The following is a 14,792-nucleotide window of genomic DNA, read 5'->3' as shown; positions in this document are numbered from 1 at the left end:
ATAGACGCTTTCAGTGACAACTGCGGCGGACAAAATAAAAATATAGTGAAATTCTCGACCTATATTGTACCCACATCAAAAGCGTAGATCATCAATTTCTTGTCTGGGGCCATTCGTTCATGGAGTGCCACAAGGATTTTGCCCTTATAGAAAAATCAAAAAGGAAGCTTACAAACATATTTACTCCTTATGATTGGATCCATTTTGTGGGAGGCGTTAGTCGCAAATTTATTGTGGTTAAAATGCAGTCTCAGGACTTTAAGTCAATATCTCCAATGGATAGCTACATGAAACCTAACATTGTAGGCCTTAGCAAGATGCAATGGTTGCATTTTGAAAAAGCCGAACCTTACAAGATGTTTTATAAAGAAGTCTACAACCAAGAAATTGCATTTAATATGATGGACCTAAAACAAAAAAATACTACCCCATCAAAAATCAGCCAACCACTGTAGCATTACCAGATTTGCATGTTACACCACCAAAAATCAAACTGGCCAAGTATCAGAATCTCTTGCAGCTACTACCTTTTGTTCCGCCTGTCCATCATACATTTTACAAGGTCTTTACAAATCTGTTATATGAAGGAAAAACCTCAAGGCTTACAGACTTAAGACAACAACAAATTAATGTCACCCAAGAAGAGGATACAGACACTTTAGCACAGAAATTTTGAATCCGATGATGATTAATATCTTTTTCTTTATATTGAGTTCATGTTAATTTCTCCATTAGAATAAACATTTCTTTATTTTGGTAAATTGTTATGTATTTTATTTTTAAGGCAAAGGGGTTTAAGTGACTGGCCTATGAGTTTTAACTCGCAAAAAAGCCTAACATAAACCAAAAAATGATGTCTAAAATTTGAAACATTAAAATTACAATATTTAATAAGAACAGAAATATAAAATATCACCGAATATTTTTTAATGACCTAAAACTTTAAATCAAACATTCTCAAAACTCTTTATTTGTTACTTGGACCCCTTGGCTTCTGACCCCCTCATATTGAATCTGCTGAGTAACAAGTGCTGATCGTATCCTTGTTCCGGATAAATTCCATCAGTTTTAAAAGTGATATGTTTCAGAAATTTACGTTGAACAAATTCAAGTCTAACAATGTGAACAGTATAGTTTGGAAACCAGAGTGGAGCCGCATAAAGTAATCGCGATTTTATTAGGGAATTAAATAAGATGATTTTGCTTGATATACTAGTCAAGTCTGATGTAGCTCTTATAATAAAACCAAGAGATTTTAAAGATGACTTTATGATGTTATCGATATGGTTGCCAAAAGCCTCTTGTCAATAGTGACACCCAAATCACGAACATAATCACAGTTAGAAAGAATTGTACCATTTAATGTATAGTCGAAGCTAATTTCATTTTTTAGCAAAGAATTGGACATCTTTTTACACTTTTCAATATTGAGAGGAAGCCTATATTAATCTTGCACCAGTTGTAGATTGAATTAATATCATTTTGGAGAAGCAAACAGTCCTCCCAATTAATTACAATGCAAAATATCTTTAGGCCGTCAGCAGACAGATGACTATTGCTTAAAATGTTAACAGATATGTCATTGATAAAAATGGAAAACAAAAAAGGAGCAAGATTGCTACCCTGAGGAGCACCACTATATGGTTTATAAACATATAACCTAAACCCATTATACTCTACAAACTGGTGTCTATCCGCCAGATAGGAAGCAAAAAATTGTACAAGATTAGAATGAAAACCAAGCTTGATAAGTTTCTGAGTAAGAAGTCCATGGTCCATCTTATCAAGGGCTTTGGCGAAGTCCATGTAAATTACGTCTAGTTGACATTTATTATTTATAGCCTCATATGCAGTCTGAAGAAATGATGTTAGGTTAGTAACTGTAGATCTGGATTGAAAGAAACCATGCTGGATTGGTAATATTAAATCTTCTATTTGGTGAAAGAAACTATCATACAGGCAAATTTCAAAGACCTTAAGTTTGATAGTATGGAAATTGGACGATAGTTTTTCACCACATTTTTTTCTCCCGATTTAAAGATGGGACAAATTTTGGCAAATTTCCCAATCTTTAGGGAAGGTGCTTGTACAATGAGATAAGTTAAAGATACTTGCAGAGGCACAATCACGCAACAGATAGGATGGCACACCATCAAAACCAGAAGTTTCTTTGTTTTTTTAAGTTTTTTAAGAGCATTTAGCACATCTGCATGATTCAGTTTTCAAAATGTTATATTTTGAGAAAAGACATCATCATTAAATAAACTAGGGGAGGGTAGAGATTGATTAAAAACATTACCAAAAAAGTTGGCAAATGCATTGACTGTGTCATCAGGGTTAGTTAAACTGATATTGTTAAAACTCATTGACCCAGGAATTCTAGACGTTCTTCGCCTTTCCTGTATAAATTTCCAAAGTTTTTTCCAGTCTCTCTCAGTATTGACTATATAAGCTTTTTAAGCTAAATCAATATTTGATTTAATGGTGGACCTTAATGCTTTAAAGACATTGTGATCAACAATAGATTTTGTTTTTTTTTCATCTATTATGTAGCCTAGATTTTTCCTTTAGGTCTTTTACAATTTGAGAGGTATACCAACTAGGATAATCATATTTGCTATTACTCCTTTTAAACAGAGGGACTGATTGCGGAATAATATGTAATAATGATAGTGTAAAACCCTTTCAATTTGCCTGATTTTAAAGATATCAGTCATCACATAAACTCTCTAAAAAACTAAAAGATTCTTCTACAATATTAATGGTCACTCACCTATGGAAATTTGTAAATAGCCGCCTCTCACACTTTTGAATAAAACTTTCTACGCGAGTCTAGAAAAAAAATAAACGTCTTTAGAAAAAAAACAATTAATTCGAACTGAACTCTCACCTGTAACCCGAACCACTTAAACTCGACAGTGACTAGCTTATAACAGGTCATGACCGGAGTGACTTTTTCCTTCCAGTCGGGTCCGACCAACGGTCCCCTTCCGGTTTTTTCGGACTTAAACTTGGCGGGATCCTCGTCCGGTTTGTAGTCCGCTTGCGAGACCGGATCGTTCGCGATGTCGATCTGGACGACTTCTCGCATTTTCAATTTGTCTGCCGGAAGCTCGTGGACCTGGGAACCGACATGACGTTTTATTCATTCGACATAGTCTTAATTGGGGGGGTTTTGTTAGGAGATTAATCGTTTTAGTGAGTGTGGAACGCATCGGAAACGTGCTCAGCGTTTTACTTTATATGACAGTACTTGTTTTATGTTTCTATTTTGAATATTAAGAATGTTATAGTAAAAAATGTCACAACAACAACTTTATGATAATAAAGTTTAACAAGTTTATGATAATAGGGGATTGAGGATAATTGTTTTTTAATGAGAAGATGAGAAGCGATCGTAACGGAGTTTTAAGAAAAGATAAATATATAACAAATTGACAAAAATCCAAACATTCCATGCTTCCATATAAATACAATTTAAATGGCAGAAATACTTTGCAATTAATCGCAAAAGTGTGAATTTAATGAGTTGATTGAATTACAATGATCTTGGTATAGGGCTGAAGTCGACCGATAAAAATAGGTCAACATCGCATTTGGCATACGAATTTCCACGGCACACATAATTAGTCGTGATGTGCACATTCTAAACTTCAATTAATTCTTGATGATGTAATCACAATAGTTACAAGCAACCCCTTTCCGTTCGGTCAACAGGGGTTCGGCACACACATATTTCTTTAAAGTGCCACCTGTCCCCTTCAATGTCATGTACTTATCTATTTCATTCCTAAATACGTTACGAATCAAGATTTTCGTATTTTTTATTAATTAATTACATTAATTGGAACAGGATTTGCCCAGTCGACAAGGGTGTTCCATACTCGCCCGTGTTTAAACTATGCACTGTTATTATTCATATCACAATTCCCGATGACGTAGGGTCATGTGTCGCTGGCTCTCCTACTATAAAGACTCTTAGCCTAAGAACAGCAAGCACAAAAATGAACAAAACAAGCATTAAGAGAGAGAGGGTGCGAGACAGGACAAAGAAGCAGTTTAAAGGACTTCAGGACCATTTAAATACAACCTAAACATGATTAATTATCATGCTTTACTGTGTTACTAAATGGACCGGCAAGCAATAAAAAGTGCTGTTTTGCTTCTAATTGTTGCGACTGGACTTACATTGTCCTGTTTCCCAGTGTCTGCAATATGCATACTCTCGATGCAGATCACGAAGTTATCCTTCATATACCCGGGATTCTATTCGTTGTTATTTACAAAACCAACCGACACCGATGACGATGCAACCGCACATAGAACAAAAGAAAAAACCCAAAATGAATAAGAGTGTTAAGTCGTACTTACGTTTTCGCGATTTCCTCGGTCTGGGGCGTGTAACGTCTCTATCACTAACCTAAATTTCTCTTTCATATAACCTGGGTTCTGAAAAATGAGTCAAATTAAGCAATTTTCGTTTTGCCCCTTCGAAAATTGTTCGATCCAGAATTTTGAAAAATCAATAACATTTTACCAAACCCATTTTAATTAAAAAAAAAGAGAAAATCCAAAAATGACTTACAGTAATAACAGTTCTACAGTAAGGATAAGCATTCCAGGCCTCCTCGTGTATCTCCAAGCTGCCCTTGGGCGCCAGCAATCTAATAAAAGCTGGCACCTTGCTGGCCAAATGGTAAATTTTGTAAGTGTACTGGCCCGAGTTGTACTTTCCCCCCAGCAGCGGGTAGTTGGTGAACGGTTCATTTTTTAGCACCTCAATACCCTCTCCTCCTCCCGTATTGTCTTTTGAGGCCTCTGCTACACTGAAGAGCTGTGCCACTTGATACTGAAACAATAAATTCTTATTCTAGTTGTAGTTTTACTTCATATAAGCAAAATGGGATGATGTCCTTAATGCTGATGATTGTGACTTGTGTACTGAATTTTTTATAAGGGTTGATCTCAAAAGTGACAAAACATATAACTAATAAAAGGAAGAGAATTAAGCCGTGAATCACTGGGGGTTTGTTGGTATCAATAAGAAACTGAGATAAACTTAGAAAAGAATCTGTTATACATAATAACAACATTTTCTTCGTCAATCAGTATAAAGAGTATATAGAAAAATACTTTCAAAACTTATAAATTCTGCTAAATATTCGTTTATAAATCTTTGGCCCAACAAAGCTCTAAAAAGGTTATGGAATATAACAAAGGAGATAACCAATGACCACATTACTTCCTGAAATAACGAATATAATGAAATAACTATTGGGTCTAAGATGGCAAGTAGAATAGACAATCTTAATACTAACTCTAATTGGTTGGGAGGGGAAAGAGTAGCGACAAACTCCTTTACGCTAACTCCAGTTACGCACAAAGAGTTAAAAAATCACATATTGAGTTTTAAAAAAATGAAGTTAAAGGTGGTGAAGATGAAATAAGTTCAACAATTCGAAAGGTTTAATGAACATTCAATGCAACCTCTTTTACACATTGTAAACACGTCTTTCCATACTGGTGTTTTTCCAAAAGCATTAAAGAATGTAGTAATAATCTCATTACACAAACATGGTGGTAATAAAGATGTAAACAATTATAAACTTATAGCCTTAAGTAGCACTTTAAGTAAAATAATTAAAAAATGTTTTAGAAGTAATCTCTTAAAATACTTAGAAAAATATTGTCTATTAAATAAATATCAATTTACTTTCAGAGAAAATTCACTTTACAAGGTAACGGAAGTAGGCATTTGACTCACTGGCACACCAGATTCTACCTGAGCGCTTGGAGCATATGGGAGTGAGAGAAATACCAAATAATTTTATTAAATCATATCTGGAAAGAACTCAGAGTACCAAGATTTCTGATAAAGAAAGTAAAAAGCTTAAGGTCAAGTTTGGTATGCCATAGGGTACTGTTCTTTCAACTTTACTTTTTAACATACAGTAGTGGCCAAAATTATAGCAACAAATCTGAATTTTACTAATATTTAATAATAACTATTATATGTATGTTTTAATCGTAAAAGTACGCCACTGGTTTGGATGGCCTCTTAATATTTAAACAAAATTTCTCATTCAAATAACAGAAAGCCTACCTGTTTTTTTGCTGACAATAAATATTTGTAATTGCAAATATTTCACCTGGTCATAATTATAGGAACATTTGAAATTTAGTGCTCTTTCAATCTGTTGAAGTGCAATATTGAAACAATTTATATTGTGATTTATTGGTAGTTATTAACTTATTTAAATAACACTATGAGTCGTGGTAAAACCGTGTCTGTTGAAGTGAGGCAACTTATAATTAATCAGTATAAGTCAGGCATCAAACAGTCATCCATTAAGATACAATAACACAGGGCTGGTAGTACCCAAAAAAAATTCGGGACGTCCCCGGAAAACTTCAAAAAAAAGTGACAAAATGATTGTTCGGATTTCCAGGCAAAACCCATTTTTGTCCTCTTCAAAAATTAAAGGGCTTTTGGATGGCAGTGGGTGTTCCGATCTTAGTGAACGATCCATAAGGCGGCGTCTATTTGAAAATAAGTTGTTTGGACGCAGACCAGCAAAAAAGCCTCTTCTTTCCAAGAAGAACGTGAAGGCCCGACTTGAATTTGCTCGAGAACACCAGGGCTGGACTATTGATCAGTGGCGCAGAGTTATTTTTAGCGATGAATCAAAATTCAATTTATTTAAAAGTGATGGTGCTGCATACGTTCGACGTCCTGTAGGCAAAAGATTTAATCCTCGGTACACTTCTTCTACAGTTAAGCATGGTGGTGGTTCAGTTTTAGTGTGGGGCTGTTTCGGGGTATGGTATGGGACTCTTCACAGAATAGAAGGGATTATGGATCGATTTATGTACAAGGATATATTAAAGAATGTTATGTTACCCTATTCTGAAAAAAATATGCCGCTGTTATATCAATTTCAACATGACATTGATCCAAAACATTCTTCAAGGCTAATAAAAGAGTTTCTCCATGATGAAACAATTAATGTTATGAAGTGGCCCTCCCAATCTCCGGATTTAAATCCAATAGAAAATCTTTGGGAATGTGTGTGGGAAATAACAGGTGTAGAACCAGGAATTTCAAAAATGCTGGAGAACTTTTCGAAGCTCTTCAGGATACTTGGTTGTCAATCGATCATGATGTTATAAACAAACTTATTTTATCCATGCCAAAAAGATGCATTGCTGTTATAAGGGCTAAAGGGTACTATACTAAATACTGAAGAATATTATTGTATTGTAATCTTATTTTGACTTTGGAGAATAAATAAATTGATTTTTCTAAAATGTGTTGCTATAATTTTGTCCAACCCGTTTCCTAAAAAAAATTCCCATTTTTTATTTCTTTTATAAAGTAACAAAAAAATAAACATAAATAAAAAGCTTTGTAAAAAATACATCATAATATATACCAGTTTTTTTCTAATCTACCACATCATATAATTTGAAGGAAAAATGTACTTGTTGCTATAATTATGGCCACTACTGTATATATTAATAATATTTTCTCTGTCCTAGGTGAGGATATAAGGTACCCGGGGGTAATAAGGGTCACCTAAGAAATTATAATTAATATCTACGAGAGAAATTTACTTTTTCAAAACTTTTATTATTATAAAAAATAGAAAAGGGCATAAACAACATAATGGTAATGTTTGAACACAAAATAATCATACTTATAAGTCGAGACGCGAAAATTAAAAAAATTTGTCTTCTGGACCTTAAAGGCTGCAAGTGCATATAATGAGGCCCATATATTTAAATGAACAAAAAACAAGTCAAACGATTAAACAACACTAAAAAAATAAAAAGAAAATATTAAAATAATGATATCCAAACATAAATATCAAAAATATTCTTTTGGGCCTTAATATCTGCATTGACATATAGTAAGATTTGAATGAGAAATTAAAAAAATAACAGTTTAACAAAATACTGAAGGAATAAAAAATTAAATGTTACACACTATAAAAAAACAGTATCAAAGATAGGTAAAATATGGTATTAAGTATAAATCTATAATACTTAAAGCGGTATTTTACCGGTATTCGGTAAGGCTGGAACGGGATCAAGTTGAGACTCCACCTCCTTTAAAAAAACGGATCGCTTGACTTTAACTGCTTTGTAATTTATAGCTTTACGTTATGGAGCAGATTTTTTTTTTGATTAGATCTTGTATGAAAAAAAGTTCCTATGAACGTATGTCGGGAGTTGCTTAGTCTCTGAGATACAGGGCGATGAAGGTTCAAAAAAATAACGGTACACAGATAAAAATGACTTCTTATTACAAGAAAATATATTAACTTGGCTGTTAATTATCTTTAATTAAGGATATACATTTAGTTCAAACTCACGTTATCTTGTCAAAAGAGAATCCACGTTCTTCGCATTATTTTCTAATTATCTTAGCGAATTAAATCCTTGCTATTAGACAACTGTCTTTAAGAATAAAATTGTGAATTTATCGATACTTGTTGAATTTGTCGAACTTTGTCCTTTGGTCGTTCCAATCATTAGCAAGTTAGACGCGGCATTGTCAACGCGACACGATGTATAATCGCAGTTTTGTGTGTGAATTTGGTTTTTTCAACATGGACAACATGAATTTTGAAGTTGAAGTAAGTGAAGTTTTCTCTTTTTTTAAAGCGGAATGCTTTGGAACACTTGTGGCCTGTGTTTGAAGGTATATTTATATTATAAATATATGTGGTTTTTATTTCTTTTTTTAAATTATACCGGTACCTATATATGCGTGTGTAGGTTTAAAATACTCAGTAGGGCTATAATGCATTTTTTACTTTCTTATAGGTATACCTATAGATTAGTTTATAAATAACTAAATAAGCATGCATTGATTTTTAAAAGCTTTTGTGTAAATTATTATTGTATCGTAAACAAAATGGTGGACGTTTGCGTTAAAATATTCTTTAGAAGCTAATATAGCTATATAGCTATTTTCACAGGGCAGTCCTGAACTAGTCCGGGATTGTTTTCCTAAGTTTCGATTGGCCGATGATAAAATGCGGACATATTAAGAGCAATAAAAAAACAGGAAAAGACTCGGGAAAAGAATCCCGGACAAGTTCAGGACCGCTCTGCGAAAACCGCTATAAATTTTCCTAAAAGAAAAAAATATAATCTTAGCAGAAGAGAATTTTCTTACTTTAAAATTAAAATCTTGAAGGAAAGGTTATGTACTTTAAATAAGATAATTATTTCGAGCTAAGAATCATACCATTTTAGGACAAAATAAATATCCTTGGTGCAAACATTTATGTAACTGTGAAAAAAAATCCTTTTTTATAAAAATATACGTTTAATTTTTTTTCTCTTATATCGAAAAATATATGTATAATATACAGTGTGATCGTAATAGTAAGGAATAAATTCAATGTTTCATTGTCATTCATCATGTTAATTTTTTCAGGATATTCTATTAATTTATGCATAGGTGGTTAGTCTGGTTAGCAGATATTATCTACAAGTATTAGAGTTTTGGAAATGTAAATAACTTAGAAACCATAAGCCTAGACAATAGTTATTACCTTCTGGTTTCATAAAATAATTTAAAAAAACAAGACTAGTGCAATAAGTGTTACAGATTTTTAAAAATTTTTTTTTGATGCTCATAGCATAATAGAGAGTTTAATTTTGCGTTGACGTTAAATATTAACGATATAATATTAGTATATGTATTTTGTGAAACTTATGACTTCCATAATATAAAATAAAAGTGTGTTATTAATATTTTATCTTCTTTTCTTTTTTATATCCTCGAAAAAATCTCGTAAAAAGCGCTATAAATTTTGCTTCGATATTTAATATTGAATGCGAAAACTTATTTAAGTGAATAAAATATAAAAAGTAAAATCAAAAACAGTTTATGAATAATGAAAACATAAGATACATTTTAATAAAAAAATACATAATTATAAAGGGGCTTTAAATACAATAAAGATATTACATACTCATATATACGTATTTGGTTGTGAACAGTCGTAATCCACAAAAAAATGTAAAATTGTGTGAAGCTGTCTAAGTACCTTTATAATTAATATTATAGTGTTTTCTGACAGGCTTAACTTAATTTTATATTTTTTGGTGAGTTATATTACGAAATTTCGAAAAGTTATCTTCCGAAACCGAAATAATAATTTTTGGGTCAAGTAAATAATTTCTTAATACAAGATATTTAATATTTGACGTAAGAACTTAATGATCTTGTATCCATTAAATTTTTAGATTTTAAGCCATTCATTTATTTCCGTCAAAGAAATGTCTTTCAGACAAGTACATTTATGTACATATGAGAAGATCACACGTTTTGAAGTTAAGATTAAGACTCTTGTACCAAAAACATAATGACCTTGGGGAGAGAAAATTATTTTTTTTTCTTCTCTTAGACCAAATAACTAAATAATTTGCTGTTCTTACAATTAGGACATATTTACTTAACAGTTTAAAATAGTAGTAGACTAAACCTAAGGATGTGGTAAGTTTTTCCTAAGGTAATATTCATTTGGCTATATCCAAAGACATGGCGGCCTTGGTTTAAATTCGTTTTACTTTATGTTAAGAGATCCTTTTTATCTGTGTATCAATATGCTCGGACAGCAGAGCTGCCATTAAGGCTATCACGGCCGCAAAGGTAAGCTCCAAGCATGTACTAGAGTGCATAAAAGTCCTGAAAAAAGTGGTACAGGTTGGATGCAGGGTTCAGCTCGTCTGGATACCTGGCCACGCAGGCCATGCAGGTAATGAGGAAGCGGACTCTCTTGCTAGACTGGGATCCGCGAATGTGCCGTTGGGGCCGGAACCCATAGTTGGTATCGCCAAATGCGTTGCGGTCGCATCAATGAAGGGTCTGCTGGACAAGTGGACCCATCGAAGATGGACTGAGTCCCCTGGTATGAGACAGGCCAAAGCGCACATAGGTGGGCCCTCTGCCTGTCTCACCAAAAATCTACTACGCCTAAAAAGACGCGAAATTCGGGTAGTGACAGGTCTTTTAACCGATCACTGGCACTTGAGAAGCCATCTCCATACTATTGTGGTATCGGTATTGCGGACAACTCGGAATGCCGATGGTGCTGTGAGGAGGATGAAACGGTTGACTATGTAGTCGGGGAGTGTCCAGCACTCACGCGCGCCAGGTTCAAATACTTGGGTAACACTTTCAGTGTACCGAGCGACTTAAGTCCTTCAGACCAGAGAGCCTTATCGGTTTCTCTAAAGGGTGTCGCCCACTAGAGCGGAGCGCGCCGGAGCGTATGGCAGCGCGCCGGAAAGTACTTTTTATAATACATTGTTCTAAATGGGAGTCCGCTCACTTGCCGAAAGAGCACCGATCGGCAGGGCAACGAAGCGACCGGAATTCTATGTTGGGTATATTTTTCCGCTGCCGTACGCTGCCGATTGCGGTGCTACGCCGCGCGCTGGCTAATGTGCGATACGTAGCGACGTAATGAAAGATTTTTTTATGAAAAAATAAATCGAGGATGGGTTGGCAAATGATATCAGGTCAAGGCTATCCTACATATTGATTAAGATCGATCTTAGTTTCGGATCTTATACTATAACTAGATACACATTTTATTGTCAGTATGTTCTTAATCCATTATTCCTCTGTTTATCATTGCATTTTGCCAAGGTACTGTACCCTCGGGGAAAGAAAAATAATTTGCAAATATGTCCTTAACAGACATGGCCTCCATCGTTGCATTTCCTCCCACTCGTCGTAAATTTTGAAGATTATCATTGTTAAGGTTATTGTCAACTGATTCCAATGAAATTAAAGAAGGCCTTAAAAAATTATGTAAACAACAGGTCGCTAAAATAACTTTGTCCACATGTTCGGGGCTCATTTTTAATCTCCTTTGATAAATCCTAAATACTTGTGTCAAAATTCCAAAAACATTTTCAGATAACCTTCTGGCTCAGCTCAAGCGATAATTAAAAGTTTTTTTTGATATATTGTCTTTAATTTCGCCTATTTTTTAATAATCGCCTACAATTACGTGAGGCACAATAATATTGGTTCCTGGAAGACTTTTATCAGGAGGTATATTAAAAGAGTTCTGCAACAGTGCTTTTCCCATATTAGGAGAAGCAAATATTCCTCCATCACTGTTCTTTCATAGGCACTTACATCTACACATATAAAACGATAATTGGCATCTACTAATGCCAGTAGAACGACACTAAACGTCTTTTTGTAGTTAAAATATAACGGACCACTATTGGCAGGTGCTTCAATAATAACATGTTTGCCGACATAATTTGGACTTTAGTCCACAAGTTGAATATACAATTTCTCTAACAGTGCTTTCTCCTAAGCGAGACGAAAATGCAATTGATCTAAATGAATCTCCTGTAGCCAAGAATCTGAAAAGAAAATGTTTATATTTCAGCTTCAAAATGTAAAGATAAATGGAAAAAACTAAGAGGCAATTTTCGCAAAGCCATTAAAGCTCGTAAAACAAAGAGTGGGGATGCTGCAAAAAAAATTAGGCCCTGGAAGCTTGAACAACAGATGGCTTTCCTTCTTCCACATATCACTGAAAGACCTTAAACCTCAAACATACAAATAACAGAGGAAGAAACCGGAAATTCAAGTGAAGAGGATTCTTAATCAATATTAGTTCACCACCGCCCACTCTATCGACTACATCGACCTCATCAGCTCCTAAGAAAAAAATACAGAAATGTTGAAAGCTAACAAAAAAATTGAAAGTTTTTAAAGCTGTCAATGAAGCTGAATTAGCAGCTTTATCTGAAAGACAACATGTACAATCAAATAGAGCTGAATATCCACCATATCCACTCTCATCTTTATCACGAACATCTCGTCAGCATTCAAATAACTTTCAAGATTCTGTGCTATTGGCAATACCTCAAACATCACCAGACATAAACCATCAATACTATTCCTACACTCAACCATCATAATCATGTCAACAGACACAGACCCCACAATTTTCCGAGGATCTTACCAATTTACATAATTTAGATGATTCACACTAGTTGCCTGAACACTTATAAAAATAATTAGGAAAACTTTTAATTTTATTTTTTTATTATAATTTAGAAAATGTATTTTTTGAGTTTTTTTGCATATTAGAGGTGTACTTTTTTTGTAATATTTTTTGTATGAGAATCAACAAGTTATTTTAGAAGGTTGCCTTAACTATCTGTTAAATAAAGTTTAAGCATACAGCTAACCTTTCTTCTGGACCTATAGCTTGACGAAATGACGTATTTTGTCTTTCTATTTCTGGTTTTAGGTAACCTAATAGTTTCATGAATTGTCCATGCGTCATTCAGAAATACTGATGAAATTTAATTTCGTCTTCTATTAGATCAGGAAATAAAGTGTAGAATTCACCCTAAGTCTTACGTTTTTTACATATATTATGTATCCAACATTTTCTTTTCCTTTTTTGTTTTTTTTTCTGCTTCTTCGCACAAAGCAGAAATTATAAATACCTCTTCTTCATCGGAGGACAGCATTGTACAAACTGAAGAAACTCAGCTAGCCGCTCCGCGTCGCTTCGGTTTAGCGCGCTCTATATGCGTATGGGCAAGAAAATGCGCTCCGGCACGCTCCGCTCTAGTGGGCGACACCCTTAAGACCGTTGGGCTCTGGTAACCCCCGGTGGGGCATGACGGATCCATCAGGAGACCTATATGCGCAACTGCCTTGGCAGCCCACTGTTTCGTCAATTCAATTCAATAAACAAGTTTCATAGTAGTCAATCTTTCTACTGCCATGAAGCATATTTTAATTAAAATTTTAAGTTGTTGCGATAGTCTTGGATCTGTTTTCTTCTATTAGACTTGATATGTGATAGTCGTGTGTATTTTACATTTTAAATTGTAATCTTTATTATAATTTACTCTTAGGAACTAACTATTGGTCCTTATTATTTGATATGTGTAACTGACATGAATAAACTATTGATTGATTGAAAGATAATCTGTTAGTTTTGCTTCATATACAAATAAATAAAAAAACGACTTTTATTAACTTTTAAGTTATAAATATCAAGTAGAATGGCAACTAAGGAAAAATGTGTGTAATCTTAAGGGGCAAAGTTTAGCAAGCTGCTATTCTCAATCAACCCATTTAAGATACACCTAAGATCAATCAGGTGCTATTTTTTAACAAATATTGTATCACTACGTTTCAAGTTAACAAAACAAAAAAAAATACCCTGTCAGTTCATGACTGTTTACAGAAAATGTATGTTCACACAAGATTTAAATTTACATTTATTTATATTAACGAATTTTAAATAACAGTCTTTGGTGTATGTGTTTATTAGTAATAATCATAAAATTCACAAGTAATTAATTGAAGAATTTTGGTATAGAAACTAATATAAAATAATCAAAACATACACATACAAAAAGCAATTATTACTTTTATTCACTAATCTAAGATTATTTGTCATGAGATTAAAATAGATTTCATATAGTTCCCGGAAACAATAAATACCTGAGTATTTTAGTTTAGTTTTAAAATAACGCTTTTGTCTGCTACAATTTTAGGAAATATGCCTATTGATTGCTACAGGAACAAATTCACTCCTTAAAATTTAAAGAGTATTTGTGCCAATAGAAACGGGACAACAACAATATCACCTATAAGAAGTGAGGTCACATATAGACTCTTTGACCCAGATTTTCATGTGTAAAGCAGGCAAACAGATTTCCCAGTTTCGCTAAACCATTCAGTTTCTATAACAATTTTACATAATAAGTACATACTA

At 33.7% G+C, this 14,792-nt stretch overlaps 1 protein-coding gene across 5 annotated transcripts in view; it reads right to left on the bottom strand.

Moving 5' to 3' along the window:
* LOC126733527 (phosphatidylinositol transfer protein alpha isoform) overlaps positions 1 to 14,792 on the bottom strand; it is a 41,115-nt gene that overhangs the window by 6,991 nt on the left and 19,332 nt on the right. For 3 of the 5 annotated variants that reach the window (XM_050436862.1, XM_050436863.1, XM_050436865.1), the window contains exons 3-6: positions 4,586 to 4,849; positions 4,372 to 4,449; positions 2,891 to 3,121; positions 2,774 to 2,832 (exon numbers count right to left, since the gene is read on the bottom strand). In XM_050436862.1, coding sequence (XP_050292819.1) covers positions 2,774 to 2,832; positions 2,891 to 3,121; positions 4,372 to 4,449; positions 4,586 to 4,849 — 632 coding nt within the window. Of the gene's footprint in view, positions 1 to 2,773; positions 2,833 to 2,890; positions 3,122 to 4,188; positions 4,267 to 4,371; positions 4,450 to 4,585; positions 4,850 to 14,792 lie in introns of all 5 variants that reach the window. The other 2 variants (XM_050436861.1, XM_050436864.1) reach the window with 1 other exon arrangement.

The sequence above is a fragment of the Anthonomus grandis genome, chromosome 2, assembly GCF_022605725.1.
Source record: "Anthonomus grandis grandis chromosome 2, icAntGran1.3, whole genome shotgun sequence".
In the NCBI taxonomy this organism is placed as follows: Eukaryota; Metazoa; Arthropoda; class Insecta; order Coleoptera; family Curculionidae; genus Anthonomus; species Anthonomus grandis.
The sequence above is the reverse complement of the archived record's forward strand: the minus strand, read 5'-3'. Positions and strand labels throughout refer to the sequence as shown.